We start from the raw sequence: 12,161 nt of genomic DNA on the forward strand, positions 1-12,161 counted from the left end.
AAAGAACTTTTAACACTCTTTTTCTGGAGATTAATATTAAGGACCAGAACCACAGTTCTCTTTAGTATAACAGGTCAGGCCCATGTGTAATGGTATGACAACTTGTCTCATCAATGGGAATGGCTAGAGGGCAGAGAACAAGTAATGTTAAATGATACTCATGAGAACTATAAATGTCACTTAGAGTTTCCTAACTCATGTCCATAGGCTCTGTGCCTACAGAACTGGCAACTCCATTCCATGTGCTTTTCTATCCCCCAACACTCACATGTGTATACATGGACACCCAGACACATACTTCAAGAACTGCTTTTTAAAGTTTCTAATGCATCTGTATTTGTATATGCATTGTGGTAAGTGTGTAGCATGTTCAAACGTATCTGTATATGTGTACAGATGTGTGTGGAGGCCAGACGTTGACATCAGGTATTGAATTCAACAGTTGTGATTATAGGCAGATGCCAATCCTGCCTGGCTTTTATGTGGATTCTAGGGATTCTGAACCCTGGTTACATAGCAGCACTTTATCAAGGAGACTTATCCTGAGTCCTGGTTTTTAAATGTATTGTCATGTGCTTAATTTTATATGTTTAAAATCAGATAAAAATACATTCATCCCACAGTCACATGGTGAATAATTTAGGTAAGAAATTCAGAAGGACAAGTGTCTTTCACCAAGACTATAACTAGATGGGGCCTATGCTTTTTGATTTGGGAGCAGAGCTAATCCTAGGCCATTATTTCCAACCTAAAAACATACTACATTGAAAATTTTAAAGTTTTTTCCACACACTAGAATGTAGCTGAGTTATTGAGCACTAGCCCATCAGGAGCAAAGTTCCACCCCTAGCAACACATATAAACACACAAAAACACACTATACCCAAATACACTATACACATACCATACTCTTTACACACACATACCACATATATACATATATATACTATACATATATACTATATATACACCATAATACACATGCACACAAACTCACACACACTATATACACAATACTTTGCATATATAAACACACTATATATAATACACACATACAACATATATACACATACTACATAGACCATACTCTGTATATATACACACACATATTTAAAGACATATACCATATGCTGTATACACACACAACACATACACATACTATACACACATACTATATACACTATACTCTGCACACACACACACATAAATACACATGCACACAAACACACACACCATATACAGCATACTCTGTATATACACATACATATTACATATACATATATACACACAAACACACCATATATACACACTATATATACCATACTCTGTATACATACACTAATGTATATAAACATATACACACATACATACATATACCATTTTCTGTATACACACACATATGCCTTCCATTAGAAAATGAAACCTTCGAACTGCACACAAGGAGCTATTAAATGCAGTCTTTGAAAAATACCCCAAGAACATATCTGTATTTAGAAGAATAGTATGGTTTCTATGTTTTTTCTAACAAACCAAACATTTCTAGAAAGACAACTTGAAAATGTCTTTTGTTGGGTTCTGGAAAAGTAGTACCACTCAAGGGAAAGGAACTATCTTGTGCTAAGAACATACTTCTGGATACTTCCTGCCAATGAGGTATCCAGTATTTTCTGGCTAGAATTATGTTCCAGAAAATTTTATCAATATGGACCACTATCAGAACTTATTAATCAAACTGTTATCAAAATGTTTACGTAAGCACATGGCACCACTTTATAGCATATTATTAGGCATCTATACTTGCTTTTTGTTCGTTTGTTTAGAGGGTTACTAGGTAAAGAAAGCTTGGGTCCCTGCCTCAAATTACGCTGGTCATACAGCACAGTAAGATGTCATATATTTGAGGCAATCATTCTAATATAAAAAAAAGTTTTAACTATGTATATTATAGCTTTCTTTTCAGTTTTATGTGGCTTTAAAGGAAGCATAGGAAATTGTGATTAGTGGCAATTAGAATTGTGACCATGGCATTTGTCAATTGAGTCTATGTTGAAGGAAATGAACTCAATGGCTCCTTCTTTGACTATATTCCACCATCTTTGCTACAGCATTGACAATGAGAGTTGGCTTGAATACAGTGTCCATGACCAGTACACTGTCACACTCACTATGTGTTCATGAAGGAGAGCAAACATGAAAACATACAAAGGGCTCAGTTTGGGGAACAGATAGTCCTGAGTGAGTATGTTCTGTTGATGGGAGCACTGTCATGTTAAGTACTCCAATGTTTCAGACACATGGGAATGGCAATACCATCCCCAATCTGTGTTGTTGAAATGTTGACAGTTGTGTGTGAAAAATGTTAACTGGGAAAATGCCAACTGCAACTCCCCCAGTTTCTTCTTTCTAGATATTTACAGACTGGTTTGCTCCCGTACAGAGACCTCTCTAGCAAGATTAGCGAAACCCACCTCCTTATTCAGCTGTATGTAATAACCCACATCCTTATTAATACCATAAACCTGCCTCTTCAATTTAGACGTTTAAAACAAACATGATGAATTTCCAGACTGTTGGTTTCTTTCCATCAGAGTGCACAGCCCATCCAATCTCAGCTTTTCTGTACATGTGTCTGTGTGTCTGCCCTTTCTTCATGAATCTCAGCTTAGTCAGGTCAATCCCTAAGCTATGCAGGTAACACCAGCCCAGAGAAATAGTAAAGAAAATAAAAACATGTGGAAAGTTTCAGGAATCTAACTATGTTTTATGAGAAATATGAAATATTGATAGCTTATGTTTGCATAAATTAAGATTCAAACTTCCAGCTATTAGCACTATGGTAATTAGTAAATAATACTTTTTAAAATGCTGTAGTATGTGGTGTTAATTATGGAATAAGGGTAGACAGCATTCTGCACACTTTAAAAAGTTTATGAAAAGACACTGGAAAAGTTGTAACAATTTGTTTATTCTGAATAGATCATAATTTAATGAAGTTTTAACATTTATTTTTCAAGTTGAAATGCATTTTGTCCACTTATATTATTTCTAAAGAATTTTGATCTAAGGAACAAGACTGTAAAGGAGATGTTAATGAATCAGATCCAGCAACAGGAAATGACTATAAATTGATATAAAAATGCTTATGAGACAAAGGGAGTATGTATCATATTCCCAACACTGTAGCTAGTATTTTTTAGAGCTGTCACATCCTTTTCACAGATGAGTCAATTGAGGTATAACTGGTGTGAGCCGAGCAGCAGTTCACTTCACTGTTGGGACCTACCATGTTGATGCAAGACAGTAACTGTTCTCTGCACCTGAATGTAAAACCTCTAGATTTACCAACAGTTTTATGTTTATATGAGAGGCATGGTGTGCAATTAATATGTGTAAATGAGACACCAGCATGATCTTTCTGATTTATACCTGCCAATAGGATGATCACCTGTCAAGAAGCACATGTTTCTTAAACAAGCCATGCTTCTCTGTAGTTTTATTACTGTTGCCTTTAATTTTGGCTAAAACATTGTAATTGCAAGTCTCTAAAGTTATCTCATTTTAATAAACTTTGAACCAAAAGAAATGACACTGTTTCTTTAAATAAAATGTAGCAAACTACAAAATTTTAAATAATGGTATTGCTTTTCTCAGGAACCAAGTAATTTAGATTTATTTAAGAACATATAAATGAGAACTATAAAACAAGTTTCTGACATCGGCAACATATGTTACTATTGGAGCCCCAGTAGAATCCTCCATACATAAAACCACTTGTCTTGTAGAACAAAAAAGCCTGAGCTGTCAAGTACAAGGCCTTACTGTGTATGAGTGACTGGGTTGTGTGCCATGTGACACTTTCCCATTTTTATTAAAAGACCTAATCACCATAATCTCAGGTGTATCTTTTCATATTTTGGCTTTGTGGCATATTGTACTACACCATCTTGTCAAGCACTTATAACAGTGACTTCATTTTAGACAACCTTCTAAAAGTATTTAAGCCAAAATGTTTATGAGTTTTTAATTTTTATATGAATACACACAGACCTTTGTGTGATGAGATGGCTGTACCTCTTAGAAGTGATACTTGATCCTTTCAAGTGTGAGAAAGACACAAGGCCACTGGTTCTAACAAGCTTCTCTCATCACTTATGTGCATATTTAACAGTGACATTGCTTTATATTGGATTTTTTTGTTTAATTAAAAATGTCATTTTTCACTCCTATTGCAAAGGTTTACATATATTCATCTCAATTTCTGAGTTCTAAATGCAGTCTCTCTCTCTCTCCTCTCTCTCTCTGCTCAAAACAAAAAAATAATAAATTGAATGTAATTCAGTCTATTTGGGTCCTGAAGCAAGTGAGTTTAGACATAGTGTTCTCAGAATTTCTAAGTATATGCAGATGAATAGCAGAAGTCTAAACACCATGACTATTATTGAGAAAATAACAAGCTTATTGTTAAAAAAAAAAAAAACTTGCCTCCATTTAAGGTTTCAACTTCTCCAGCAATGGATATTTAAAAGCATGGTAATCAGAGCAAAGGAAAACTGACTTAAAAGACAAAAAAGAAAAAAGAAAACTACACTATTTTCATGTAACTCAGTGAATAAAAGCTAAGCTTAACTATAGGAATTCTAACCTTTAACTATACCACAGTAAACTTTGTAACTATACTATATTATTCTGCCACAGTATCATGATGGGTAAAGCTCAGTGGTGTGCAACAGCAAGAAGTCTGTGGGCTCATAACCGGATTCCTTAGCATGGAACCTAAGGCTCCATAACACCAGTTCTCTGAAAGGAACTTTAGAGACTGCACACTAACACTTGAGATCAAATAAACCAAGACTGGATATTATTTGTTGAAGATTTGAGAACTGGTGGTATTGTGAATGCTGGGGTGGGAAAAGAGGGAAATATGAAACAAGTCAGGTAGGATAAAAACTTTAGAAAGTGAAGAATAACCTTCCAACGTTATAAACACCAACTTACACATCCATCATTCAAAGTACTGGCCAGCACTTTTGTTTCAATCAAATAAAAAGGAAATTGGGAAAGATTTCCTTGTTAAGTAACATTCAGCATGCCCAATCAATGCTTCTGAGCTGTGCAGCCTTAAACAGTTTAACATGTTTAACCATATTTGTAGGGAAAACAGTCTGGCTAAAGAAACCCACCCTGGCCCTAGAACCTATAGCCAGGGAAAGAAACACAGTTTGGCTCATATCAGAGGCATCTCTGCCCCTGGCCAACTGACCTGTGAAACCAACCAATCACAGAGCAGGAAAGTAGCACCCTGGCCCTTGAGCCCAGAAGCAGGGAAAGAAACACAGCCTGGGTTTGGGCCCTGAGCCAGAGAATTGAACACTTTATCCCCAAACCCAGAACCAAGGAAACATGCCCTGACTCTGAAACTAGTACCAAAGAAATACTCTTGGTCCCTAGAATCAGAGCCAGTGAAAGAAATGTGCCCTGGCCTTAGAATTAGAGTAAAAAAGCTAAGAAAGGCTGGTGAAAGAAACACAGTTTGGCTCTGAAATCAGGGCCACCTCTGCCCGAGCCCACAAAACTGACCAATCCCTGAGTGGAAAAAACTAACCAATCCCTTAGTGACTCTGCCCCCAAGAGATCCTATATAAACTACCCTGTCTGGTCAATTGTGGGCTGTTCTATCCATCCTGATAGAGGTAGCCACTCTCTGGGACTCCTCCTTCCCAAATAAATGTCTTTCTCAAGAGTTTTGGGTGAAGACCTTCATTCACGGGCACAGAGAAGAACCTTACTGAGACATCCCATAGTGGATTGAGCAAGGGGGAGCTGAAAACGTAACACTTTTCTCCAGAGCCAGAGGAGATTGCTACATTTCTACAGGGGTTTTCCCTTTTGCAGTATGAAGCAAAAAGAAGCAACATGGTAGGCCAGAGAAGAAGCATACCTCTGCTAGGAAGCCCCCTGAAGTGGGGGCAGAGCAAAGCTCAGCTATAGCGGCTCTGCAGGAGAGGAGCAGGATTGCTATATCCTGCAGGGAGACCATCCCCCACCACACCAGATATAGCCGGACTCCCAGTCAAGTTACCTTTCCCTGCTGAGCTGTCCTAGCAGCTCCAGGACTGACTCTCCCAAGCAGTCAGAATACCTTCCCTTCCAGGGTTGAGCTGTCTCATTGCAGCAGCTCCAGGTATCCAGGATACCTCCAGGGCTGAGCTGTCCTAGGAGCTCAAGGAGTTGCTTGACTCCCCAAGTAGTCAGGGTACCTTTCCCCCAGAGTTGCAAAACTCACCATATTTGTGTCAGCAGAAACTTATATCTGACCAATTCTAGGTCAAGCTTCTCACTGCAGGCCTGGCATTTAAAGGATCAACTGATACAGGCAGTTCTCATGTAATGAGTTAGTTCCTACCTCGACATAGTCCTTGGCATGGCCCCAGTCTCGTTTTGCGTCCAGATTTCCCAAACTGAAACATTCCAGTTGTCCAAGGTAAATCTTAGCTACTGACCGGCTAATTTTTCGAGTAACAAAATTAGCTCCTATAAAGAGACAAAAGATGTATTATCTGTAGAGTACATTTGACATTTAACAGATTGGTGAACCAAACCCAATATCAGCCTCTAGGCATTTCTTTCATCCCATCTCCCCACTAAAAATAATAATATAAATAGAAGAACGATCATTAGCTGTCATTTAGACAAGTTAAGAAGCTCTAATTCTAAGTGTCATATCAGCTCTACTTTCATAACAAACATTTCTTCTTTGGAGGATGTCTTAACATTCCTAATTTGCTGTTTCAATGTGTAACCCAGGCTTTAGGCCAAAGAAAAGCTATTGGAATGCCAGTTTTTAAACAGAAAATTCTAAAGGGTTGTATAAAGGGAAATGCCAGAATGGAAGACAGACATCTAAGACCACCCTGATTTTTTTTAAACACAAACATCATATATTTCTATTAATAAGGCTATCTTAGGGCCCATGGGAAGAGGGAGGAAAGTAACCGTTCACAGGGTAAAACTAGTTACAGGAAACCCAACAGGAATTTCTTTGGACTGCCTTTCTCTTAACAAAATAAGTGGTGCTCACTCTCATCCAGAAACCTGCACATCCAACCAAAAATAAAGTATGATACAGTTCCAAGTCAAGAGTTTCTCTGTACCAAACTTACTGTAAGGTCATTTTCCAATTTCATGTAAATGTCATCTACAAAAATGGACTTCTGAATTTTGTACAAATATTTTGAAATGTTTGGATAAAATGTACCAAAAATTGACAAAAGTATTGAAATTGTTTTAATTTCCTGTTTCTTAATGATAACTTCCATCCACCTTTACTTTATTATTTCTTCTTTACTTATTTAAGAGATGGAGTCTCTTTTTTGCTTCAAGTTGTATATGGTGGTACAGACATGTACTATGACCATTAGGGAGACTGGGACAGGAGGATCATGAGTTCCAGGCTACACTGGGCTATATAGTAAGACCACATATATATAAAATTTAATATATATAAAGCAAAAATTATATCTATATTTATATTTATATGGGGAGAGGGTAAGAGGGAGGAGGAAGGAGGGAGGGAGGAAGGCAAGGGGATGGAGATATTGAGAGAGGGTGAGAGAGACTGAAAGAGATTGAGAGAGTAGGAAAACTTTGTTGACCAGGTTGGCCCCATGCCCTGGGCTCAAGAGATGCTCCTGTGTCAGGTTCCTGAACAACTGGGATGGTGTGTGCCAGGTTTCTTCCTATCATAAAGAGGGCACTAAATCCAGGTAAGGTTATCAGAAAGCACTGATTAATGGCTTCATGCAGTTTAAATACATGGTAAGTAACATCATGTGTCAGGAACTTTGCTTCTGTTCTTCTGTTTCTATGTTTCTGTAGACAGAAAATGGAAGCAAATATGACAAAAAGTTTTCGTTTCTGAAGAAACTGCCATAGAAACAAGGGGGAATCTTTCTAAATAGGTTTTCTAAACTTTGGCAAGGATATAGACTACAAGTTCAAACACAAGTTCTAAACATTCACAGTGATCGTGTATCATGTATCATGAAAAGCTCAATGAGCATACCACGGAAAACCAAATGTTTACACACCCCAAGCATCTCATGGGAAAGTGATACACAGTTAACATCCCAGCTCTCAAGAGGTGGGGGAAGAAGATTGACATTTGAGGCCCGCTTGAACATAAGAGACCTATCTCAAAACAACCTGATAACAAAAGAAATTGCTGTCAGTTTTTCCATGGCAATTGACAAAACTGGTAATAAGGGTCAAGAATGGAGACATGTTTTAAGCAGCTCTACTCTAAGCAGGCATTGGAAGTTCTCACCTGCCTCAACTTCAAGTTGGGATCACAATAGGCACATAGGACCAAGTAAGAGTTATATTTCAAAGGCCATATCTATGAATATCACTTCTGCTATATAATGCTTGATGACTTGGCTATGTTTAGTATAAATTTTAACTTTTTTCTTTCTCTTTCATCTGTCTTTATATGACCTCCATAGCAGTGGAGGAAAGGCAGCTGATGTGAAGTTTTTGAATTTCCATCAACGCTTTTAGAGCCAAATCACTTCAGATAAAACAGTAAATTAAGAAGATTTAAGGACTCCTGATTTGGGGGCGGGGACATCATCCTGCTTTGTAGTTGGATGACAGAATTTTAGTACCTCAAACTAGTCTGATTTATTTGCTATTGCTGCTGACTTTGCCTAATGGTAGGCTACTGTCTTGTGCCCTCAGTAAGACTTCCTATTTAGCAACTGTAATCTGAAAGACCAGAGGAGATTAGAAGAATGATGGGTCTTTCTACAAAAGTCAGTGTTCACTTTCTATACAACCCAGGTGAAACTAATACAGAGTCTCATGTCCATCTTTAACTCCCACACAGGGTTCTGCTCTTCTATCCATTGCCACATGTGAGTATTGCTGAAGCATATGAGCACTGTCTTATAGCAGTGAAAGTATGAAATGAAATGCCATGTTGATGTCCTGGAGCTCCCTGCCTGCCAACAGAAAGGAAATTACAGGAAGATAGATCTCCAGTAAGATGACCTGCCCTGTAGTTCTGGATGGTTTAAGAATGTCATGCCACCTCTCATACATTTATTTACTTTTATTTTCACTTTGGTGGTTTTAGAAAACTGTTTTCTATGTTTTTATATGCTAGACCCATATACAAGAACATAAAACCCATGTGCAAAGCTAAAATTTGTTTCACTTTTTCTTGTCTATACCATTACTTACAATTTTTGTCTATACCATTAATTATAATAGCAAAACTTATCATTGCAATTACTTACAATTTTTTACAGTCCAGGCAACTATACTTTGCACCTTATGAGGTTCTGAGCTAAAGGTCATGTTGACTGTCGTTCTACCCTGGACACTGCCTCATTCCTGTGACAACAGATGAGTAGATGGCTGTGAAGCTAAGCCATCACCAACACATCAGAAAGTGGGTCAGATCCTGAGCCACAGCAAACTTCTAGTTTCCTGGCTTTGTTCCTATGTCTGATCTTGACATCAATGTATATACATGTGCAAGTGAGATACATATATACATAATCCTCAATAATCTAAACTTTCTAGTATGATGTCATTGGGTACATCAACATAATATCCTTGTAGTCACATACCTTTTAAGACAAAATCAGAGGGGAAAGAAGTGACGAAATTAATAAAAACCCATCACTTAAGTGACTAGTATTAAACAGAGGTACTGGATTGCCTTTCAGATATGAATAGTATACTTACTGAAATCAATGAATTTGATATTCTTCATGTATATATGTAGACAAATGTGCACGTGGGTACAGTGTAACATGAAGAAGAGGACAAGAAAGGATAAACATACGGCAATAAGTAAAGACCTAAAGCAGCTTATGGACAGAAACTAAGAAACCACTGTGATATAAGGCTAATTGTTCTAGCTCTAGTTCTGGCATACTTTTTCCCCCTTTGGTTTTGGTGGTGGATAAGTACAGAAAATATATTGGGAACTAAAAGTGTAAAACTGAACATGAAGTTTCACAGCTTCAGTTCTAAATGTAATTCTAACTGCATAAAGTCCATTAAGTTGTATATGCTTTGGGTCATGTTAATTTTGATATGTAATGTTTTTATTTCCAAGGTTTATTTTTAATAAAAAGTTTATTTAATATCAGCTGTTAAATCACAATATATTTACAACATTCTATTTCCATAGAGATATTTTTTAAAGCCATAATCTGATGCAAGACACTCTATGCTAACTCCCTAAAAATAATGGAAGAATTGTGATAATTCTTATACTTAGCATGCTAATCAAAATGACTGCATTTCAAAGGTCTGTCTTCACAGTCCTAAAATTGGCCAATTTATCCCCCAAGAAGGATCACAATTACGAGTATATTGTAGTATTTGCTATGTGAATATGAATATATAGATAAGACTGCATGTGCACATGGGTACATTCATGTATTTGTAAAATTTTCTGTCACCATACAAATCGTATTTGAAGAAACAGTACTTTCTCTCATAAAAATTTTATTCCATTGTCCAATACTTCATTTAAAAGTTTTCTGAAGCTACATAAAGTACAAAGTTTGCAAACAAGAAGTCACTCCAATTCATCCTGAACCCCAGGTGAACATCTGGTTGGGGCTCTGAGTTTCCCCTGTGGTAATCTCTGGCCACCCCACTGAGAACTGCCTGGGCTGTGGCTCAGTGTAGACAGGGTGTAGAAAGAAGAGGCACTGAGAAGGTCATGGCTGATTGAGCACACTACTGAGATCAGAGAGACCATACCTCAGTTTGCTCACCAAGCCTTGCCAAGAGCAACACTATTTAACTGCAGGTACTCACAATCCAGTGGGCATGTTTCAAAGAATCCCAGGCTTGAAAGAGGACAATTCACATTATGCATTTTTTAGGAGGGGTACTATCTTTTGGCAAGCACTTATAAACATGCGCTTAAAGTGTTGTTCAAAGAATTTTGCTATTTTCATCAAATTTTCAGTGCATTTCCACAGATAGATAACTTAAATTCATAAACTCTTGTTTAAGAGTTTCTTAACTTGGGTATTGTTGACCTTGGGGCCAGATAACTCCTTTTAGGGGACTATCCTGTACATCCTAATTTAGGTTTTATACCTTCAGCTGAAACAACCAAGGATTCTACAAAGTTGCCATATTCTCCAAGGAGACAAAATCATCACCTTAGTCAAACAGAAAATTCCTGACAAATAAATCCTAAGCAGTCAAAACAAGTTTACATATAAAAGCAACCTCAACCACAGATACGCTGTCATTTCAAGTCATTCCATTCATTTTATGCACTAATCAAGCTCTTAGAGAGCTGATGAATATGGCATCTTAAAATTATGACTACACAGGGTGAATTTTCATCTCTAAATTAGTGTGACTCCTAGTCTGGCTCTGTGAGGGGGTGGCAGCCAACAGCACACATTTGGGAACCATCCATTTCAAGTCTGGAGACTGGCTGAGACCACCAAGAGGGAAGTGAACAATAAAACAAATTATCCACAAACCAAGTTCATTGACACTGACCCATTTAGGGTCAGACAGAGGAGGAAGAAAGTCTACAAATCCTGTGTCCAGGGAGTGCCCAAGAAGCTTCTATGTAATGAAAAAAATCAGATGGTGAAGTGACCACAGGTACAGCAGCCCAAAGGTGACTCAGGCCTGAAGACAAGATGAAGAGGTCTGGGATGTGACCAGGAGAGCCTGCTTAGTTAATGTTTAAGGTCCTGTGTTCCATCTCCAACATCCACTGTGTGGGGATGGGGAAAGAATAGCAATCTAGAATAGAAATATCTCAGAGACAATCAGCATAGGCAGACACTTTCCTGGAAGCTTTTTCTGCAAGGCAGGAAAGTGGGTGATGGTTTTCAGAAAGGGAGAGAAAGTAACATGTTTGCATGCTGAAAGGGAAGACCTAGTGATGAGGAAGAAACTGAACTGGGCAAACTGAAAACCCTTGGCATCAGAGAGTCAAGAAGGGAGCTGGGAGAGAAGGAAGGCTCTGTGGACAGTTCGTTTCTCGGCACCTAAAAAGGCAGACAGAATAACACATGCAGGTATGCTGTGCACAAATAATGACTGAAGGCTTCTAGTTGCTCTTCAAGTCTAAAATACTCCCTTTCCCTATTACAGGATTTCTCTGC

The 12,161-nt window shown here is 37.8% G+C and overlaps 1 protein-coding gene across 2 annotated transcripts in view; it reads right to left on the bottom strand.

Annotated features, from left to right (window-relative positions):
- The window catches only part of Gmds (GDP-mannose 4,6-dehydratase), a 557,612-nt gene that overhangs the window by 284,636 nt on the left and 260,815 nt on the right, over positions 1-12,161 (bottom strand). For both annotated transcript variants that reach the window (XM_042278318.2, XM_076573125.1), the window contains exon 7: positions 6,404-6,531. In XM_042278318.2, the coding sequence (XP_042134252.1) occupies positions 6,404-6,531 (128 nt within the window). The remainder of the gene's footprint in view (positions 1-6,403; positions 6,532-12,161) is intronic.

Source organism: Peromyscus maniculatus, chromosome 5 (assembly GCF_049852395.1).
Source record: "Peromyscus maniculatus bairdii isolate BWxNUB_F1_BW_parent chromosome 5, HU_Pman_BW_mat_3.1, whole genome shotgun sequence".
Lineage (NCBI taxonomy): Eukaryota > Metazoa > Chordata > Mammalia > Rodentia > Cricetidae > Peromyscus > Peromyscus maniculatus.